Source organism: Gymnoscopelus braueri (genome assembly GCF_963280865.1).
Source record: "Gymnoscopelus braueri genome assembly, chromosome: 3".
Taxonomy (NCBI): Eukaryota; Metazoa; Chordata; class Actinopteri; order Myctophiformes; family Myctophidae; genus Gymnoscopelus; species Gymnoscopelus braueri.
In genome coordinates this window covers 33,630,030-33,653,511 of record NC_137612.1, presented here as the reverse complement: position 1 = coordinate 33,653,511, position 23,482 = coordinate 33,630,030, and the positions used below count along the sequence as shown (strand labels likewise).

The 23,482-nt window shown below is 41.1% G+C and overlaps 1 protein-coding gene across 2 annotated transcripts in view; it reads right to left on the bottom strand.

Moving 5' to 3' along the window:
• LOC308082743 (suppressor of tumorigenicity 7 protein-like) overlaps positions 1-20,941 on the bottom strand; it is a 32,715-nt gene extending 11,774 nt beyond the window's left edge. The window contains exons 1-11 of one of the 2 annotated variants that reach the window (XM_080424723.1): positions 20,762-20,941; positions 18,025-18,107; positions 16,996-17,155; positions 15,502-15,556; positions 14,643-14,770; positions 14,090-14,168; positions 13,044-13,132; positions 12,405-12,505; positions 11,407-11,521; positions 11,207-11,279; positions 10,587-10,689 (exon numbers count right to left, since the gene is read on the bottom strand). In XM_080424723.1, coding sequence (XP_080280849.1) covers positions 10,587-10,689; positions 11,207-11,279; positions 11,407-11,521; positions 12,405-12,505; positions 13,044-13,132; positions 14,090-14,168; positions 14,643-14,770; positions 15,502-15,556; positions 16,996-17,155; positions 18,025-18,107; positions 20,762-20,930 — 1,155 coding nt within the window. In that variant the 5' untranslated portion in view covers positions 20,931-20,941. The remainder of the gene's footprint in view (positions 1-10,586; positions 10,690-11,206; positions 11,280-11,406; positions 11,522-12,404; positions 12,506-13,043; positions 13,133-14,089; positions 14,169-14,642; positions 14,771-15,501; positions 15,557-16,995; positions 17,156-18,024; positions 18,108-20,761) is intronic. The other variant, XM_080424724.1, reaches the window with a different exon arrangement.
• Between the last annotated feature and the right edge of the window lie 2,541 nt (positions 20,942-23,482).

The window sequence follows — 23,482 nt, the reverse complement described above, 5'->3', positions numbered from 1 at the left end:
GGCCACCGTGAAAGCAGCTTCTCAAGGTCTCAAGATGTGACCAGGTTGACTGGAATGATATATCCTTGCTAACAAATACACATTAACCCATTAAGACCTGAAGCCTGATCAAATACATGCTGTATGTTGCTATGTCAGCGGTTCTCACAATTTTTCATAATCGTCAACCCCCGAAATTATATGTATTTGACCGCGGACCCCCATCGCAAATATTTTGTTCCAGGGACCCCCAGAAGCAAAGATTGGAGTAATAAATGTTTGCTTTAAAACGTATATATATATATATTCAAAGATTTGCTCCGATTGTCAAGATTTTTTTAAAGGGATACTTCACTCTCGGGCCGGGGACACATTTAAAAAATATATTAAAAATAAATGAAAAAAGTTATGGAAAATTCATGGCCCCCTCACGCATTAGTAGGACACTCTAATGCGTGAGGGGGCCATGAATTTTCCATAACTTTTTTCATTTATTTTTAATATTTTTTTTAAATGTGTCCCCGGCCCTAAAGTGAAGTATCCCTTTAAATAGCAGATCTACAAGCTCGTAGCGCGGCACTCGGTGCCGCGGTATGAGCTTGTATATCTATTTTTGAATAGCCAAAGTGTAAAATAATGCTTTTTAGCTCAAATCTAAAAATGACAGATGCGTTCCAGGTCTTTATGGGTTAACAAGAGGCATAAATGAACAGCCTAACAAGCAATAAGCACAACTCTTCATGTAAAAGGAATCTATTTGATTTAGAACTAATCTTATGAACAAACGGAACCAACGGCTCATAGAGCCAGTGAGCAGAAAATGTGCCAATATAGTCTGAAGACTGCTTTGTTTATTTTTTCAAAAGGTATCCAACAGTACGTGTGTGTGTCTGCGCCGCTGCGGTCAGTATTTCATCATCCTATATTCGTGGATATTTTCCCCAGGTTTGTTGCTAAAAGTGAGTGACAAGTATATATCTCACCCATGCATTTTTGATGATTGATGTACCATGAGTGTTGTTGTTATATCGTTGTTATATTGTAATCTGTATTGTTTCTTGTTTTTTGGGGGGACCACGGATGGAAAGTAGCTTTCACTAAATCCGGCATATTTACACCTGCTCATGTGTATGTATTACACCCGTCTTGTGTTCATTAATGTGCACTGTCCCGACCAAATAAATAAAGTAAGTAAACAGGCCTGAGCCTAAAGAAAATGTACAGCAGTGGTTTTCAACCTTTTTTGAGCTCTGGACCACTTGCATAATTCAAACAATCTTCAAGGAAAAATAAAAAATATATATGTTTTCAGGTAGGTGAAAAAATGTCAATCAGGAGAGTGTATCCATTTATCAGCTTCATTTTTATGTGTTCCAGTCCCAATTTTGTCTACTCTTTCTTTGTGTCATCACTTCCAATTTCACGTGTTTAATCTGTATCCTGGCGGAGTTCTCTATCCTGATTGGATATAATTAGTATCCCTACCTGAAAATGCAGAGCTGGAGAGACATGGAGACTGCTGTTACTGAACAAACACTCTAGAGCTACTAACACTTATTTCAACCAAAGATCACTTTAATTTCAAGCTTTTCCCCCAACCTCACTACAACTATTCGTCCAAAAAAGGTCTTATATTTGATGGACTGACTTGTTGATATATTCAAGAACGGTACTATCGGTATCACCCTCAATTATGACATGGAGCACTAGTGGTCCGTGGGGCACTGGATGACAAACAGTGATTTAGAGAGACGGATGGGCAGCTGTCCTTCCTGGCATGTCATACCATTAGACCTGGTGACACCTCAGCCCTCCGCTTTGCCCCCCCTCACTCTTCTTTCATCCCCCCTCCTCCTCCTGTCCCTGCTCTGCCGCCTCTTTGATGAAGGGATTGAGTTTCATACGCTCTGCTTTTATCCTGAGGCAGACATAAGCTCAGAGCATAACTTGTAAGCTGCCTTCTGATTGTAATCTGCTGTGTTTAGCCCCGCACAATGGCAACAATGACATCAACCTTGTAGTTGTTTTTGCTTGGTGCATCACACATACACACACACACACACACACACGCACGCACACACATGCACTTATAAGGAGGAAGATACAGGTGTACAGGTGTTAGGAATAGAAACACGAAACCTCAGGAGAACCGTTGGAAGATGAATGTGCGCGCATGCGCACACGCACACACACACACAAAATACGTAAGTCGTTATAGTTCGCTGTACAACAGAGTTGCTCAACTACATCAAAATGTGTTCTTTCCAGTGAGGAACACTGTTGGATAATGACAAAATTGGCTTTACTGAAGGAGAGATTATGCATGCTTCTCATGGTATCATCAATCACTAAGGCCTTAAAAACAAGGCTCCAGACATCCCAAAACAAACTGGTAAGGTTACTTCTTGGCCTCAATAATACAACCCATCTAACCCCTGCTCACTTTGCTAGGGTTGGATGGCTCAGGGTTGAGGACAGAGTACGACAACTTGCCTTGGGCCTGGTCTACAAGATTCGACACAACATTGGGATCCCCCTGTATTTGTCAAAATACTTCCAAAACGTAAATGTCCAACACCAGAGGCAGCTCCACTGATCATGTTCAACCCAGATTTGGCACACACAAGGGAATGAACTTTTTCTCATGCTATACAACAAAAATGTGGAATGCCCTACCCAAAGGAGTAAAGGAGTGTAAAACCCTACTCACTTTCAAAACTGCCCTAAAGAATCACCTTCAGGAGGTTGCAATTCCAAACTGGCCCCTGTCAAAGTCCTAACCTACCCCCCCTCCCCCTCCCCTCCTCCCAAAACTGTCTATGGTACATATTTCTTGTTTTTCATACCAGTAACATGTAAGCTGATTGTATGACGTTCTGCATAGTAGTGTATATTTGTATGTCTTAAATGTCATCATGATTTGAGTGCACAGGGATCTCATTTTAAATAAGCCAAGTGCTTTTATGAGCGATCCAGTTTAGAGGACCTTGTATTGTGATATGTACTTCCATGTACTGTTACCATGTCTTTCTAAATAAAGTATTCAATCAATCAGATACAAAACAATATCTGCATTCTGCTCCAAAGCAGCCTGTGATTAAAAACCAAGAGTCTAAAATTCATTGTCATTGCTGTCATTGCTACATTAGTTTACAACCAACACAGTTGCCATTTTCAAGTAGTTCGTTGTTCAAGTAGCAGGTGTACTGTACTAGCGCCCATCTGTGCACCCATGGACGTGTTAGACTTCAAATTAGGTGTGTTTAGGCACACTGCTGGGAGCAGACAGTGATTTGGCTTTAGACCGGTGCAGGGCACATCATTCTGATGGAGTTGCGCGCCTAAATACAGTAGGTAAATTCACTATGTGCATGCTGTGCTTGCTATCAAAATCCATTCAAATTTACAGGGAGTCATGCTCAATACATCAGTCACATTCAACATAACATTACATTGCTGAGAGACTCATCATTGAGGTAAAGAAAATACTAACAGAAGTATCCATAATATTGCATTGGACTAGTGCCAAATTTGCACCAGCCAATTTGCCGTGCTGGAAGGCCCCCCAAAGGTAAACGTTTTTTTTTTGTGGTCAGAAACGGCAGACATCTTCAAAGCACTTAAGTATTAGCTTTTATTTATCGTTATTATAATAAGGACACAAATGCTAAGAATAAGAAAACAGTTGAAAAGTAGCCGCCGGCCGGTCCTCCCTTAAGACAATTTTAATATAGGATAGAGGCAGTAGAGGAAGGCCATGGGGTCATCAAAATCAGTATATTGTCTGGGGAATATGAAGTTGCACAGAAAATGTCACGGCTATCCATCCAGTAGTTTTCAAGATATGTTATCTGCGAGTAAAATGTGAGCTAGGGGACGTTTTGGCTCAGTCAGTGCTGAATTTGACATGTTCAACCACAATATATTACTAGACCGTCTGGAAAACTGGGTTACGTCTATATAACATCTGAGAGGACAAAAAAGACCTGCAGAGTTCTGCATGGCTCCATTCTGGGCCCTCTTCTGTTCAACGCCTACATGCTTACACTGGCTAAGATAATGGAAAACAACTAAATACTGTATTTTAGCATCATTATGCAACACACACATTTACATACTGTAACTACATCATCATATCTACAAACACTTGAGTAAATTAATTGAAGAACGACTGGATGTTTCTTCAATAAAACAAAGACTGAAGTAATTATTTTTGGAGCCAAGGAAGAACGATTGAAAGGTAACGTAATGTTAAAAACCACAACCAAAGCCAGAGATCATGGTGTAGTCATGGACTCGAGACCTACATTTCAACAGCAACATTAAGACAATTATGAAGTCAGCCTACTACCACCTTAAGAATATGTCAGGGTTTAAAGGACTTATGTTTCAGCAAGATCTGAAAAAACGTCCTTCATCTGCATTCTGCATTCATCTTCAGTACTCCTACTACTGTAACTACTGTAACTTTGTCTTTAGGATTCGAGCAGCAGCGATGTGACTCAACTGCACTCATCTGATCAATTTTAGTTTTTTAGGGAGATCAATACCAAGAAAGTGGATCATCATCGCTCCAGGTCGTAGATCTTTGCACTGGCTCCCTGTCTGTCAAAGAATGTATTTCAAAATGCTACGGTTTGGTTTATAAAGCATTGAATGATTAGGGCCAAAATACATTTCTGATCTTGAGCTACATCATGAGAGGACCTCTCAGGTCACCTGGGAGGTCTGCTTTCTGAACCCAGTGTCAGAATTAAACATGGAGATTTTTATTGCACCACATTTATTGCAGTTTTTATGCACCACATATCTGGAACAAACTCCCATTAAACTGAAGGTCTGCTACAACTCTCAGCTCTTTTAATCGAAGCTAAAGACATTTCTGTTTGCCGTTGCCTGTTACTGAGGGTTTGTCGATAATGCTGTCTTCACTGAACTTTATTTTTCGGTTTTATCTTAACTTTTTTTTGTATTCAAATATTATATTCAAATATTATGCCTTTATAATGTGATTCCTTTGCACTCTCTTAATGGCTCAATGCTTAATGTTTTCTTTTAACACTTTGAATTGTGAGGCTGCGAGCCCCCAAAGTAATCATAATTGAACTTGGGACCCCTCACCCTGATAAGCACTTGGAATTGTAGGCATTACATTTGGTTTGACTCGGTTCCACAGATAAATATTGTGAAAACAGCCGAACCTTGTAGATCTGCTATTTTCCAAAATGTTCACCTCTTTCTTATGTAATATTTGACAATTTGGCCAATTTAGAACTAAAAAGGTCTTAAAAGTCATTAAATTGTAACTTTAGAAACGTGCAGATACCCTGTGCAGATACTCATTATGTTGGTTTGTTTACTGTTGAGTGGGTAAACAATGTTGCACATTAAGCTAATCATCTGGGGACCCCAAAAATTATTTGGGGACCGACACCAGTTTGGGAACCACTGGTGCAGACGATAGAGTTATATTGTTTGGTACCAAAGTGTTAGACGAATGATGGAGAGACACGGCCAGCGAGCAGGGTTAAAACCTTCTTGTAGCTACCTGTACCTTCCTGAATCAGGCCTCATCCATCTCAATTCAGAACAAACCCTAGGCAGCAGCTTTGTTTCAATTTACAAAGCAAAAAGGCAATTTCAGCCCCTAAACCATGTTAATTCTCAGGGCTCTCTGAGCCTTGATAGGCTATACCTGCACGAGGGAATGGCGACCAGAATGAAGTCAGATGAGAAACTGCTTTCCAAAATGGAGCAGGTTAGAGTGTTGAGATTGTGTCTCACTGCGAGTGCAATAAAAAGACTAAAGTGGACCTGGGAGTAAATACAAATGCAAATTGCCGCTGTCGGGCAGAAACCTTGTATCTCCATATGACATTGACAAGTAAAAGTAGCAAAAATAGCCGTTCCATAAGCTCACACTACGCATTGTGATGCAACACGTTGTGAGCTTATAGATCAGCTATTTCTAGGGGTGTGCGATATATCGTCCCGCGATATATCGCGATACGTTTTCATGACGATATGTATCGTTTTGGGGAATTTTCTTTTTTTACAATACCCGTATTTTCCGCACTATAAGGCGCATCTGAGTATAAGGCGCACCTTCAATACATTTATTATTTTCATATATAGGGCGCACCGCATTATAAGGCGCATCCGCACTATAAGGCGCACTGACGGTGCGGCTTATAGTGCGGAAACCAAGGGAACCAATATTGATATATAAGGCGCATCGGATTATAAGGCGCATCCGCACTATAAGGCGCACTGACGGTGCGCCTTATAGTGCGGAAAATACAGTTATAATAATCAGGCATGCAAACAGCCCGAGGTGAAAAGGGTGACAACATGTTGTTTTTTTTCGGGTCAGGTGTCACACTATTGCCCTATTTGGATTCAAAACGGCTATTGAAGCTGAAAAGCTACAAGTTTGCAAAAACAGAATTATTTGTTTGCATTCGCTTTTTTTCTCCCCCATATATTTTCATAATAAAAAAGGGCGTATCGTATCGTATCGAAATCGTATCGAAGTTGTGAGCCCAATATTGTATCGTATCATTTCGTGAAATTAGTGTATCGGCACACCCCTAGCTATTTCTGCTATGAATTACATTCTTTGAAAGTAAAAGTGTGTGTGTTTTATAAATATTTAACCAACGAAAAGTATTAATAAGAGCTTGTGACTACAGGTTCTTCTTTTTTCCCCCCCATTTTCTGGAAAGCAAGGCTTTTGGACATACGATGTTTCCACCTGACGGTAACTAAATGTAAAGCAGAGACTCAGGTGTATGCAACACTTGATCAGCCATGGCGGCATGTGGCAGGACTGACAGCTTCTTAAAGGCTTCCTGCTAGAGGGTCTGATTGGAACAGACAGACACATGTTACGGGGAAGGGCAGAAGGAGCAAGGAGGAGGAGGAGGAGGAGGAGAGGGGGTAAAAACAAGGGACTGGGAGGGAGGTGGGGGTTCAGAGACGAGGAGGAGAAGCGAGACAAGGGCCTTGGGGGAGGAGAAAAGAAGGAAAGCATGTCTAGATAAGCAATGAAACAGCTGGGGTGGTGAGTTAGGTGTGTGTGTGGGGGGGGGGGGCAGTCGGTGCACTCAGAATTAGCTCATGTGATGTAGCCCACACACACACACACACACACACAACAACTGACCTCCCAGTGTGTCCAATACATCATCCCTTCATTACTCTACTTGTCCATAGGTGGTGAGGTAAAATGTAGTAGGTTGGTCACCTTAATGAGTTACTTGGGTGCATGTATATAAAGTGTGTGTGTGTGTGTGTGTGTGTGTGTGTGTTTTTTTACTGTGTCCATACACTATATGCATGCAGGGATGGTAAGGGGTGTTGTTAATACACTATAGAAAGTTCTCCAAAAGCCTCAGTTAAAGGTGCATTCATCATTCACACAGAACTGACAATGCAAAACAAACATCCACTCCTTCTCCGATGTCAGGGAATTTTCCACATTAAAGGTTTAATGACATTCACTTTTACACCACATTCAAAGTCTTTGTCCTGGTCCTTCAAAAGTGTACAAAAAGTATTAAGTGAAAATTCCATTCCAGTGATCCATGGCAGGTGTTTTTCTCTCACATTTCTAAAGCCTTTTCAACTGCAATGAAAAAAGAAATCTTTGCCTGCGGGTGTCGCTGGTGAGGGATTTTGCCTGTCAATCATCGCCTCTGCTCCGCCCCCCCCAAAGGAAAGGATAGGGGAGGGGAGGGGCGAGGAGGAGAGTGGGCGGGATTATTCGACAGTGACCTCACTGTCGAAGGGCCAAGCTCAGATTACTTTTCAGCCTAATTATTCAGAAAACCCCAGACCACAGAAAATCCACTGAATGTTTTAAGTTCAGGTTTTTTGGGTGTAATTGAGGTCATAAAACCCCAAATAAAACATTGAAAATAAAAAAAGTGAAAATGAATGTCATGATACCTTTAAGTTGATCAAAAACCTACCGCAGCGCAGCTACATTTAGTGAAATGTTAGAACTTAGAAGATCAGAAAATTCTGAAAAATACCTATTGAAACCAATCTGAGAAACCGCCAAATCAACAGTTATCCATCTGTATGTCAGCAAGTGTTTGGGTTCTTCAGAATCCCTGCATGGCTCAAAGTTGAGCCATAAATCATGTAAGAGAGAAGATTAGATGTCTCTCCGGGTGCAACAGTTAATCGAACTAATCGATTATAAAGAATTCTCAATTTGAATGAAACAATCAATTTTGGAGGAAGAAATTATGTATTTTAGCCGATCTACAAGCTAGCAACAAAGTATAAAACAGGGCTTAAGTGGTTAATTTTCTAAAAACACACTTCTTCATTATTCAATTAATCAAAAAGCAATAAAACTGAATAATTGCCAAGAAAATAATCCATAACTGCAGCCCTAGATATCTCTCACATTAGTTCAGAATGGAAGATTTAAAAAAAAAGAAAAAGATTAGTCTTTGCTAGTACAAGGATCTAAGGTATCAAAAACTACGTCTGAACTTGATATCAGGGATTTGCTGCTTTTGGGAAGAGGTCCTTTTTGGCCTCACCTGACCATGTTTTGAGTGTCAACGGCTCTATGACAGGGAGGCTAAGAGAGTACAGAGGGGGTAAGAGTGGAGATGATGGCAGATGAGAGAGAATGAACTGAAGGCAGGCGATGAGAGGGGAGAGGAGAGGAGAGGAGAGGTGCCCCTGGGCACTGTTAGACAGTCACTGAGGATGAGGGTCCTCACTTCAAAGTCTGGATCAAAGGGCTGACTGACTTTACCCTGTGCTGCCTAGGACTGCAGCACTGACACACACACACACACACACACACACACACACACACACACACACACACACACACACACACACACACACACACACACACACACACACACACACACACACACACACACACACACACACACACACACACACACACACACACACACACCTCTCTCTGTCACAAGAGGAGTGTAAGAGATGAAACACCAACACACTACAAAGGCTAAATGGAGACAAAACTCAGCAGCAAATAGGTGATGTGTGTCGGTGTGTGTGTGTGTGTGTGTGTGTGTGTGTGTGTGTGTGTGTGTGTGTGTGCGTGTGCGTGTGTGTCATCAGAGCCTAATCCCTGTGGGAAGAGAAGTGAAGGGTTGTGCATCCCATAGCCCAGCCCTGTGGCAATACATTGCAATACTATGTAGCACTGCCACAGAGAGTAAACTGTTCTGCAGCTAACTTCTGACTGGTATACAATACAAATGGGTTTTTATAACAACTTGCAATTCAAGGTCATAACAAAAAGTAAAACAACATACAGAAACACCCCAAAAAAAAACAGGGTCATGACTCACGTTATGTCTCGCATGTCATGGCGTTTCTGAATCACCTACTGCATGGTGCCATAGCTGCTTGAAAACTAGGACAAACAAGCTACTCTGTTTTTGCAGTTCCTTTCTTTGGGTACATCATACAGTGTTTAATTGCCAACCACAGCAACACACAGGAAGGATGGACAAATGCACACCAGGTAATAGAAACCTTGATTTTAGTCTCAACACAGCTAATAGAGTTATGCAGAGCCACACTGACACCTGCTGGTAGGAAAGGACAAATCATATGGGCGCTGAGGAGCCGTCCCATCAACAGCAGGTGGCAATGTTTTGCTACCAGCTGGTTGGCCTGTCTAACTCAGGGGTTCCCAAGCCTTTCCAGTCGGAAAGCCAAAAGTGTCTCCCTGGCACCCAAACGTACAAAAATACATTATGAATTATGAATGAATTTGCCTGTTCTGCTACTTTGGTGTGTGTGCGTGTGTGCGTGCGTGTTTTTTTTTCTCCGCCAGGCCGAAGGCCATGGACACTTTTCTAGTTCTTTCTGATAAATCTCTTGAAATTGATTTGGTATAAAACTATTATAACTATATAAAAACAAAACAAAAATCAGGATATTTAGTCTCAGGATATTTAATCTAATCTCTCAAGAACAGATTCAGAGCTGCGCTGCTGAATCAGTCGGGGGGCCCCGTTCAGAATGTGTGAGTGTTGGCCTACAAGTGGGCGTGCCTTCAGATCAGGAAGCAGGCCGCGCTTTACCCAATCAAATGTAGTGGGCGGGATTTACATCTGTGCGCTCGCTTCCCACTGGAAACAAACCCAAACTCATTTAACAATAGCGTCCTCGGAGCCGACACAACCACGGAAAGTTAGTAACATTTTAACTTGTGGGCTTATAACCAAAACGCTCCATGTTCTTTGGGAGAAATGGTGTTAGTGTTCCATGGAGAAATATTGTTAGTGGGAATGAAAACATAGGCGCACCACCACCGGAAGTGGAGGGCTGAGGGCAGAGACCAAACGCCAGTTTACAGTCATCGTCGGTCTATTTAATCACTCCCCCCAGAGTCAAATGCAAAAGTGAAAAACACTGGGGGTGCTGTTTTTCCTTTTTTTTTTTTACGATGGGTTCCCAGATTGCTCCAAATCAAACATAAATACGGGTCAGTGACCCATTGTTTGGGAAACACTACTGAATACCAGTCAGCCTCTGTCTGTCTTTCTGTCTGTCTGTCAGTCAGACTGTCTGCATGACTTGGCTGAATGACTGACCTTTGGCACATGTGGGTTGAACTCCACAGCTCTGTGTATGGCCTCGACGGCATTCATCTCTGCTGTGCTTAGGCCCCGTCGAGACGCTGCCTCCGGAGAGAACCTGAGACAATTAAAACATCACATCAAATCAAATCACAATCTTTATTTATGGTTGGAACCTCAACCCAGACTGAAACCTCATTTATAGTGGGACAAATTACAATTAACCACTAAAGCCATATATACTTTTTTTTGTGCAATTAACAATATAAATCGTTGGCAACCTTTGCCTATAATGACAGGGACACCAGGTTGACAGTGGTGAAAAGAAAGTGGTTAAGAGAAAAAGATGATAATAGAGATTAAAAAAAAGACGTGGCCAATTAAACATCACATTCAAATAAACAGATTTATTTGAATAGATCTCTAGCCACTCGCCTCTTTGAAATAGTTAAAAAGAGATGACATGTATGGTAGATGAAATGAATAGTAAAATATGTTTTCCTCTCATGGAGAGGAACATACAGTACATACAGTATATCAACACATATAACACAAGCCAAAACGTATAAGGTTTACGTCATTATCCATGACAGACATACTTGCAACAACATCACTCTATCATGAAACATACATACTTATCTGATACGGCGCGCGCTTTCAGGAGCGCAGATGTGTAGCATATTGTGGCTGATTTTGGCAAGCTGATGTCTGCAGAAAAAGAACATGTGTGAATAGAAAAAAAAAGTTGTCAGAGCCAGTTCAAAGATACTAGTGTTAATGCTAGCGTGGACATGGGATGTTTGACAAGATGGATAATTGATCAACACGGTCTTACCATCATATTTGGCAAGGACTGCTTGCACGTCAGCGTAGGCCTGCAGCTCTAGCAGCGCCTCCAAGAGGTTTTCATGTATATTTAACATTCCCAACAGTGGGAATTCTTTCATTAACTGTAAAGAGATGAAAAAAAAAGAATGCCAGATGATGGTGGATGCATTACAAAATGTATAACATGATTCATGAACATACTATTTGTCCATATGGTCATTGTGTTGTCATTGGCTTGACTACGTATTGCCTCATGATACACTGTGGTTTTCTCAGCCTATTAATTTCACTGGCAGTGCACCCTGACAGTTCTGCTGACCACCTCATTGCAAACGTGAAACATCAAAACCTTGAGAATACCACGATAAATTTGCTATCTTTTCACTTGCATAGCTGAAAGTAATTTAATTTACTTTATTTGAAAAAAGTGTTTTTTATTCCAAAGGTTGGTTGTTGTTTTTATGTATATACAGTATACTGTAGGTAGTCTTCCAACATGACATCTTTGTATAGTACCCAACCCCACAGGCATAAAAGGACACTTCAAAGAGACAGAAAAAAAACATAGTATACTGGCTGAAGCCTGATTTATATTCCATTCCCATGACTGAGAATAAATTAAGTTTAAAACCTGAAAAATACAGTATGCAAACGCAGACACAAGATACAAGCTACACAAGAACATGAGGTGTGCTGCAGCGAGGGCTTCTATAGCAGGCAACAGAAAGAAGCTGTCTTCTTGTATTTGAGTTCTCTTCAACTCTATCTTTCATAACATAGCAGCATTTTCAAATGTAACTGTGTGATAAATATTATTGCCTCCACTAGTGCATAAAAGCACACATTGTGTATGTGTTCACCAGGGACACGCGTTTGTGTTGGCTGAGCCAAGCGTTGCCATTTGCGTGTGCGTACTTGCATGGAGTATGTTTCAGGTTCAAGTCATGTGACAGCAAACTGTGCCAGCCAGCACTGATTCCTTGGACACTACAGTAGGACACTCACATCTCTCATCATTTTGACTGCTTCCTTAATACGCCCCAGTTTGCGTGCACACATGGCCAGTCTGCGTTTGATGTACACCAGCAGGTTAATATCTTTTCCAGCTATGGATGCAAAACAAAAATAGTCCACATTAATATCCAATAATCCAATATTTATAAAATGTAGGCATTCTGTACACATTGTAATAGACATCAATTCAGAGAAAGATTTAACTTTAGATGACATTATATATAGACATATCAAGATTTATAAAAGTAGTGGGTCGCACTCAGAGTGGAAAGAGTGAGATGACGTTTTTATTATTCTTATCATGTCAGATGTATGAAAAAACGTTTCGGCTATCCAGCCTTCGTCAGTGTGACACTGGCGACTTCATGAGGCGATTAAACCTGAGTTCCGTGCAACGTGAGACCATCTACTAAATTGTGTGGTGTATTTTAAGCGGGTAAGCAACAGCTTGATACTGAAGGCACGAGAAACTCCAGAGACTGCTCAGTTGTATGAATGCTAATGGAACATAAGCCTTATAACAAATATATAATGTTGAAAATCAATGATACTGTGTCTATATATTTTTTTAACTATTTCTGCATTCACAAAAGGTCACTACAGTACATACATAACACAATGGGTTCTTACCACTTTTCAGGGCTTGTTTGAAGAGACGCTCTGCCTCCGTTATTGTGGTGGCTTCCTCCTCTGCTAGGAGCACATAGGCTGCTGCACATCTATGTGATACACACACACACACACACACACACACACACACACACACACACACACACACACACACACACACACACACACACACACACACACACACACACACACACACACACACACACACACACACACACACACACACACACACACACACACACACACACACACACACACACACACACACACACACACACACACACACACACACACACACACACATATTATATTTAGACCAATACAGGAAACTGCACAACAATCCAGTGCACACTGGGCCTCAGTTTCAACAACGCGAAGCCCACAAATTATTTAGAGGTGAAAACATCAACAGAGACAGTATCAGTAGTTTGTTACAGTATAGTTATATGGAAATGTGTTCAAATTATGAAAACATCTGAAAAAGTACACAGGTAGCATCAGACATCACAGTAATGACATCACAAGTGGAGGAAGTTGTTAACTGTTCATACAGTACTGTATTGACTGTAGTTGGTACAATATTGGCCAAAATCAATAAGTCTCGTATTCTAAACCAGCTATATTTGCAATACATTGGAAGCCTTTCTACTGCTAGACATAAAATGAAATGTATATTGATGATATACTGTAAGTGTGTGTCCCTCTATTTGTCGTGTGGTACGGTCAAGCAGCCGCAAGGGAATGCTACTACCACTCCTGATGTCACAGCCATGGGGGCGGGCGATATGGTTGTTTAAAAATGATTTCCAAAAATGTATAAAATATATAATAAGATAAATAATATGGACACCTCCTTAGTTGATACTAGGTCACCCCCTTTTTTCACTCTATACAAATATCTTTGCTTAAAATAGGCAATCTGTACAAGCTCACTTGAAGCTTGGAGCTTGTAGAACGGCTATTTTCTCAGAATGTTGGCTCCAGAATAGGGACGTAAAAGGTTGATGTGGTTAAGAGATAGGAGACAGAACAGACACTGTACTCACTCATGGTTCATTTCTATGGCCTGGTAAGCTGCTCTGATTCTAGCTTGAGGGTTCCTCTCTCTCCAGGCCTTTTGCATCACTGTGATAACGAGATGAAGCAGCATCATTATAGAACTGTCAACCTTTCAGCGGCAAAAATAAATAATAAAAGTTGTGTGTACAGGAGTAAATAGAATAAATTATAGGATATAAAAAATAGCTTCTGAAAAAGTTACATATGACTTTAATATATCAAAAAGTAAAAACATGGGTGAAAAGAAAATAGTGTTACTTCCTCACAAGAAATTTGGAGCTGAACAGTGGTTTACGAGATTAGCTCCGGACACACATGCCCACGACATACAGGACATACAGTACACACACACACACAAACACACACACACACCTTTTTTGCACATTTTTAAGCGAGAGCCACACCGTAAAAAGGCTACTAATAACACAGGCAACCTAAAATCTAATTAAAAAAACAACAAGTCACATCCTTGGAGAGGCACACACATCTTCCCATTCCCTCATGGTAAACTGGGCATGCATACAGCCTGCAAGTCTTCACCTGGGAACTCACCAGCATCCTCTGGCCTCAGCTGCTGAGTGTCTCCAGTAAAGAAGGTCTGATGGTCTTGAGCAGACAAGTTCATGTCATAGTACGTCAAGGGTTCTTTCCCAGTCACCCAGGTGTACCTGCAATACACAGAGGAGTTGCTTGGTACGATATTTTATGGCAAGCCATAACCCTTGATGTGGAATCTGGTGGATATTGCAATATTTGCGGACGTTTTACGAATGGTTCACTAAACTGCCTCTGCAACACCAGCATACTTATTCGCAGTGGTGTAAAGTAACTAAGTACATTTACTCAAGTACTGTACTTAAGTACTGTACTTAAGTACAATTTTTAATTGTCTATACTTTTATTTCTACTCCACTACATGTCAGAGTCAAATATTGTACTTTTACTCAACTACAATTATTTGAAAACTTTAGTTACCGTACTAGCTACTTTGGAGATATAAATATATTACATTATAAAACATACATTAGCCACTTTAGCCCTATTTTATGTCTAGGCTATTTGAAAATAGCCGATCTACAAGCTCGTCGCATCGCGACGCGTTGTGTACTACTTTAAGTACATTTTGATACCAATACTTTTGTACTTTTACTCAAGTAAATGTTGAATTCCGGACTTTAACTTGTAACAGAGTACTTCTACATTGCAGTATTGATACTTTTACTTTTAAGTACTTTTTCCACCACTGCTTATTTGTGGCGCATGATGCCATGCATGCTTGCATGACTTCATGAGGCGATTAAACGGAGTTCCACCGATGCAACGTGATACCGTCTACTACATTGTGTGGTGTATTTTAAGCGGGTAAGCAACAGCTTGACACTGACAATGACAACCATACCTGCTGTATTCGGCTCCTCTGAACAGATTCAAAGGGTTCCTCCAGACTTTACACTCTAAATAAAACGACAACAATAAAATGTTAAAGCAGGTCACACAATGTTTAAGCAATAATACAGGAAAGGGAGTGCTACAGTATACTGTGAGATACTGGCACTGGTGTGCTGCGTTCATACAGGCACAAGGCAGAGAGACATATAGATCAGCACACGGGTGCCAATATCACAGTACAGCACCACCTCCAGTGTATTATTGCTATTATATACCAGTTTCCATTATTCATATTTATGAATCTGTTTACTGCTATTCCACAGAGACTGTGATTCTACGTCTGCTGCTATTTCAACCGCTTCATTTTATTGCAACCTTTTAACCATGCACCTTGGTATACATTTGACATTGCTCGTATAGGAATCATTTCTGACTTGTTGCTTCTTGTTGACTCCTTGCTCCTTTCTATCTCTATTCTTTACCCTTTTCTGGAAACTACAAATGTTGAAAGCTTGTAAGATAAAAGAAGAAGAAAAAGTTTCACCCATTCTTTTAAAACTGTGATGTGACAATAAAGAATCTGAGATCTAATGCTAGCTCAGAACTAATGATGGTGTAAGAAACAACAATAACATCACCCAAGACAAACTAATTCTGCTGTTAACCACTTATTGCCTATAAACTTCGTTGTGTGATGAATAGTGAAAATAGCCATTCTATACAATGTGTCACATCATGGGCTTAGATAGGCTATTTTCACTTTGTTTATGACATGCGCAAAAGAGGGAAGCCTGGGTGAAATTGCTCTGCTGAAGAATTAGGCCTCATTTGTAGGGAAGAAATCATCACCCGATGATTCATTCATCAGGTGATGATTTCATCAAGTATCCATTCAATACAGCAGAGGTCTTCAACAGGGGGTCCGGGACCCCTAGGGGGTCCTCAGAGCTACAATAGGGGCTCCGCCAAACCTTTGTGTTTTTTTTAATTAACCACTTGAACCCTAGCATCCTTATTCTGAGGAGAACTTTAGCCAAAAATAGCCGATCTACAAGCTCACAACGTCTCGCAGCACGAGGCGTTGTGAGCATGTAGATCTGCTATTTTTGGCAAAAAGGTTTGGTGTAGAGGGGGAAAATAGCAGACCAAGTAAAAAAAAAAAAAGTTTAATCTGCAACACAATTTTGTACAATATAGAGGGGGTCCCTGCTTCATCTCGCTCTCAGCTAGGGGGTCCTTGGCCTGAAAACGTTGAAGACCCCTGCAATACAGTATCAAATATCTGTCTTCCAATGTGTATATCTAACATTAACTTAATCTACATTTTAGTCATTTAAAAGTACCTGTACCATAATGTGTTTAAACGTACACACTATAATTGTCAAATCGGAATTTTGGCAGAATGTATACCTCTTTTTGGTCAGTTCAACTCCAGTTTCTCAAATGCAGCGACACTGCTCTCTCTGTGTCAAAATGAATGCAGGGTCAAGAAAACAATACATGCCTGAAACACTGGGCCTTGGTTCTGCCTCTCCATTCACTGATGAGAACAGGCCTGTAGTGGAGCTGCTCTCTACACCACCCAGAAGGGGCCGCAGGTGGCTCACTGACACCTGCTCAATGAACGAGGTCCCGTACTTACGAAAATACCACCATTCAAATATCTGTGTTGAGGAGGAGTGGAATGTCAGAATTAGACGGAGAGCTCAATAGTTTGATATCATTTGAAGAGTAAATAATCTCTCACTGACTGTAGTTTATTACAAAAAAGAAAAGAAAAACAAAGCAAGGCAAAGTCAATATGTCAATGGTCTGGTTTTAGGGGCCGTCCACTACAAGGCAAGCATGCATGATAACTATAACTATAATTATGTGAGAATCCACAGTCCACACAGTTGTCCTTAAGCGCAGCCCACACACCAATGATTTGCGATGCAACGGAACAGTTGCAATACATTGCAGAGAGAAATTGCAGCGGTCTGAATTACCCCGTTGCAGGTCGGGCAGATTGGGGATTCTGTTGCAAGTGGTTGCAAGTTGCAATTTGTTGCATTGCAAATCATTGGTGTACTTTTTTAGGTGTGGCCAGGGCATTGTTTTCTGTGTAATGTAAAACAAGGGTCTTATTTTAACCCCATAGCGCGTCTCTCTCTCTCTCTCTCTCTCTCTCTGTCTCAGTCCATCCAGATCAGTGCAATGCGAATCAGTGTGTGGACTTTGCCATCCACTTAAGTTAGAACGATTAAAAATAATGTATTTACACATAAGTTAAAAGTTATTGTGCTTGTTGTGGACAGTCCATTATTCACACGGAGGTAAACATGCATGACTGAAAAAAAATGTCTAATGCTGTAAATTACACTTCAAAATAATGATAGTCCTAGGTACGAATGACTGTGTGAGTGTTTAATATTTTTAGTGTGTGTATATATATATATATATATATATATACACACACACATACATATACACACACACACACACACACACACATATATGCTGGAATATGCTGGAAGGACAAACAGCAACCTACCAGGATGAGTCCAGAGATGAGGGAAGACGTTCCAGTGAGTGCTACATAGAATTTGGGGGTCAGTGTATTGAGAAATACGGATGCTGAAATGGTAGAAAAGAAATAGGATTACTGAATAGAATGCTCGTCACTTTAACCATCCTATTTTGAAAATAAGTTATAACCGATCTACAAGCTAGAACATGAGGTTGTAGATCTTTTCTTTTTGTTCACCTATGTATGCCCATGGGTCAGCCACAGCTGAATGGGTAGAGAGGCCGCCTGGGAAACAAAAGGTCCTGGCCGGGTTCGATTTGTGGCCCAGCAATGTGCCTAAGCAAGACACCTAACCCGCCCCCCCCCATGCACTCAGTCTGACTACTTGAGCAGCAATCAACTGGGTGAAGCTGATAAATCAATTTCCCCTGCAGGCTCAAATAGGTCTTATTATAATAATAATAATAATAATAATAATAATAATTATTATTATTATTACACTTATTATTATTAAAATAGGGATGCCAGAGTGAAAGTGGTTAGAGAGCTGGGGTAGCCCTAGAATGGCTGTGATATTAATTACACACATTTCATGTATTCCACATAAGGCATGATGGGGCACACAATGACAGGTGTGATTAATTACTCCACACCAATCACAGTGCACCTGTTAACTGTTTGCCCCATAGCGTTGGAAAATGTTGCGTGTGTGAATTTCGTGGAAAAGTAGAGATAATAATTGACTAAACACACGTTTTCTTTCAGCCAGAACTTTCAAATGGATATAAGAGGGCAAAATAGCTGACCCCCTGTAGCAGCAATTAATTATTGGGTGAGTACACAGTCACTACAACTTTAAAGTTTAAATGATGAATCTGAACCTGGGAGGGCATGGAGGTGTTCTATTGCTGTGTCTATCATGGAATACATTAAAATGTATGTAATAGCATAGCCCTGAAACAATACGGAAGATACGGGTACTAGACCCGCCCGATTCAAATTGTAACATCCGTGGCCATGGTGTCATCACTTTAGATTTGAAATGTGAACGTTTATGTAGATGTACGGGCTGTAAATGGAGGAAGTGCCATAACCAGGTTGAAGTTCCGCCATGAACATGTGAACCATGGCTAGTAATATCACAGCCATTCTAGGGCTTAGAGTAGCCTTGGATCAAGACTATCATGGATGTATTTAATCGATTTTGTCATTTTTATATATACGATAGTCTTGGCTAGTACCCCCCAGTGCGTCCCGCACGTTCACCAGTAAAGCCCGTATTTCTCCGAACATGTACAAATGCCAAATATAAGGTGCTTACCCAGTTGCCCAAAATGTTAACTTGCTCTTCGGAGTCTTTGTGCAATGTATTAGGCCATATTTATCAATAGATGTGTGTTTTAATCCCGTCTGTGGCCGAACGCCATTTCCCCCTCTTTTACTTCCTGTTTACATTGAGTGTAATACCGGCTTTCACCGGATGCGCCCCGTCACTACCGCCCATTGAGGAGTACAGGGAACTTCCGACACAGACGGGATTAAAAACGCTTCTTTATTGGAAAATACGAACTAATACATTGCACAAAGACCCCGAAGGGCAAGTTAACATGTTGGGCAACCGGGTAAGACGCATATATGTGTTTTTTTGTACATGTACGAAGAAGTACGGGCTTTACTGGTGAACGTCCAGGACACACTGGGGGGGTGCTAGCCAAGACTATCGCAGATACGGAAGTAAAAGTCAGACTCGATAAAATACATGAACTATGATAGACCTGATCCAAGGCTAGGGAGGCATGCATGCAAGACATTCTGAAAACAGGTTGAACATCTCTAATAATTGCAACTCTAATAATTGCAACAAAATAATTGTGGTATACTCTGCAGGTAATTAATCTGAGTGGGAGAAGTAAAGTTAACTACAATGGTAACAATGCATGCGTGCAAAGTAACGTTAGCGAGCTGTTTTTTTTGTTAATATGTGTGCAATTATAGTTATCGAAGTGGCTGCATGTGTCTTTGCATAGTTTAATCTGAATCTAAACATAGACCGAGGGGTTTTCACTGGCCGCTGCAGCTGTGAGAAGCTGTCAAACTAACACGTTAGCTGCCTGTCGCTAATACAGTATAGCTGTCAGCTAATGATGGATAGCTGAGTGCTCGGCATGTCACACATGACATAATTATTACATAATCGCCTAATCGCAATTATTTGAGATAGCCGCAATTATTTTTGCATAATCGTCATAATCGTTTCCTTGTTGAAAAATGTTCATACATTTTAATACAAGAACGCTCGTCCCAAAACAGGCTCGCCCCGGGTCAACTCCGACAACCTCGGAAGGGTTGCCATTAGGTATTCCAAAATGTAACCTCAGTATAACCATGCCTAAACTTAACCGTATTCCTAAACGTAACCTCAGGAAAACTATGCTTAACCCTAGACTTATTCCTAAACATAACCTCAGAGAAACGGTGCCAAACCTAACCTTATTCCTAGCCCTGAAACATGACTGTCACAAGCGTCATGTGAACCATGGCTAACCTTATTCCTAAACTTAACCTCAGTAAACGGAACCTAACCTTATTCTCAACCTAACCTTATTCCTAACCTTAACCTTAGTCAAACGAAACCAAGAGTACAAGGAACCGCTGGTGGCGAGCGGTCCGCGAAACAAACGGGGGGCGACCGTGTTTTGGGGCGAGTCTTCCGGTTACCGACTCCAGGAGCTAGCTAGCCTGGCTGCATGCATTCATTCACCTGAGGTAAGGGTCTCCTGCAGCTTCAAGGGGCTCCGCAGCACCCAGATCATGATCACCGCCGCGCCGAACCAGATGAAGAAGATGTACGTCCATGACCACGAGAGCCACGACTTTAGTTTCTCCGTGAATCCAGCAGATTGAGGATTACTGCTAGTGGTGTCCTCCATGTTTTTCCGGATGTCTGTAAACAGAGGGGTCACGTGATCATCGAGCCGTTGAGTTTTATTTTGAAAGCGCGGCAGCATGCGTGCCGTTAACTGACTGACCGGCCCCAAAGTAAAACTTCAAAATAATATGTCATGTACTGCCTGCTGCTGCTGAACAATAAAATACAAAAAAGTAAAATACAGCGTCTAATAATAATAACCAACCAATCAATTATCTGACAAACTGAAGATCTGTGCATTTAAACTGGTCTGAGAGGTGGAGGTGGTGGGTGGCGGCAAAGCAAGCATTGTAGGACAGAGATGGATATTCCCTAGCCCTGAAACATGACTGTCATACCATGACAGTCATGGTGCCGAGTCCCCCTGGTCTAAAGTTGTGTTCGATTTTTTCACATTGCCATCTCTCACATAAACATAAACGTTCAGATTTCAAATATAAAGTGCTTACCACCGAGCCACGGATGTTACAAGGCGATGCGGACCGCGATGAGTACCCGTATCTCCCGTATTGTTCAATAAAAAGCATTTTAATCCCATCGCCGGCCATTTTCTTTTTCTTTTTTTTTTTGTTTTGTAATGTATCAGAGTGCAATACACCTCCCAACCATTAGTGTCGCATGGTTGAAAGTATCGGAGACAATTTGGAGAAAATGGCCGGCGATGGGATTAAAATGCTTTTTATTGAACAATACGGGAGATACGGGTACTCATCGCGGTCCGCATCGCCTTGTAACATCCGTGGCTCGGTGGTAAGCACTTTATATTTGAAATCTGAACGTTTATGTTTATGTGAGAGATGGCAATGTGAAAAAATCGAACACAACTTTAGACCAGGGGGACTCGGCACCATGACGCTTGTATACAAGCGTCATGTGAACCATGGCTAGATATTCCCATATCATACACGCATAGAATATGCATATTTTTATTGGCAAAATGTGGTGCCCAAATTAAATAATATTATTGTGAATTATACAATATCTCTCTCTCTCTCAACATATTTTATAATCTATAATGTGATTTATATATTTAAATATAAAATATAGAACAAATATTATTATATATTGAAGTATAAATGTACAGGACATTTTAACCACTGAGCAGGAACAGTTCATTTACAATGGTATCCACTCACTGAAAGGATCCTTCGTATTTACCCTGCTTTTGCTGATTTCTTTCTGGGACTAAAAAACTGTTGGCATAATGTTTAGCAAAACTGTAAAATGCCTGTCCCAAACGACTAATTATCACATCCTTCCTTGAAATGTAACCTGGCTGAAAAAAAGTCAACCTTCGCAGTCTCCAAAATAATACACTTTAAAATTGAGACGTGCTCAGTGTTGCGAATTCATCAGCCAGTGTTCATCATTTCAGCCACAAATGTGCTCAGAGTGAACACCACCCCATGTCAACTCCCTTGCAATACTCCCTCCATCCTGCCCTACTATTTATGACCTGTAAGTGGGGCCCTTCACACATAAATCTTTTATGCAGTGTGGTTGTATATGGACTGTAGGTGGAGACGGCGTTCTGTATGCTTTGTCTCCTTTCTGCATTTTCTGTATTTATTTCACTGTTTTAGAAATAACCATTTCACATTTATATAGGTGCACCCTGTTCCGTGTACTCTGTGTGCATTCTCATATGGACAACTGAACAGTTTTTTGTTGTCTTCCTGGCCTTTACAAAAACCTGTGAATTCTGCTGTCATTTGCACTTTCTGATGCCACTCTATTTCCATGGCACACATTGATGGCTAACCAATCATGTAAAAAGCAAATAATTCAGCCAGCTCCTTTTTTACAAGATAAATATAGCAGTATAAGATTACAACCTGCAGCACTTTTCACCTTGTGTGATTGGACCGCGTCTCCAAACAGAGCAGGGTAAACACGATTTGTTAGATTGCATTCTGGAAGGAGGTCGGAGGAGCCGCTGAATGACATGGAATCAGATTTGGTCCTGCTTGCCAATGCCCTTGGGCGTATTCTGGCTGATGCCGATGGACAAGCACACACAGGGTTAAAGGGCTGTCATATAAATCAAGCACAATCACTTCAGAGGTGAAAACACGCGTGATGCCAGTGACATGGAAGACGAGAGAGGAGGAGGAGGAGGAGGAGGAGGAGAGGGGTGAAAGAGAGGGGGAGTAGAGCCTGATTTGACTATACTTTGTCATGATGAAAATAGCCAATCTACAAGCTCACGAATGCGCAGTGATGCGATGCATTGTGAGCTTGTAGATTGGCTATTTTCGGCACGGGACACGAGGGGAATAAGAATAGATGGATAGAAGAAGGAGGGAACGGGCTTATAGCAAGTCATCACATCTATTGTCCAAAACCGTTACTTTTCAGGAAATGGGGGGGGGGGGGGGGGGGGGGGGGAGGCATGCTTTGCAAACGGATCCAATGTAGTTATTATTTAGGCCTACAGGTTAAATATTTATAAAACCCACGGACAGGATTCTCAAAATAAATTTGTCTTAAGTAGAGAAAATAGCAGATCTTGTGAGGTTGTAGATCGGCTATATCTGATACTTTCACACTGTC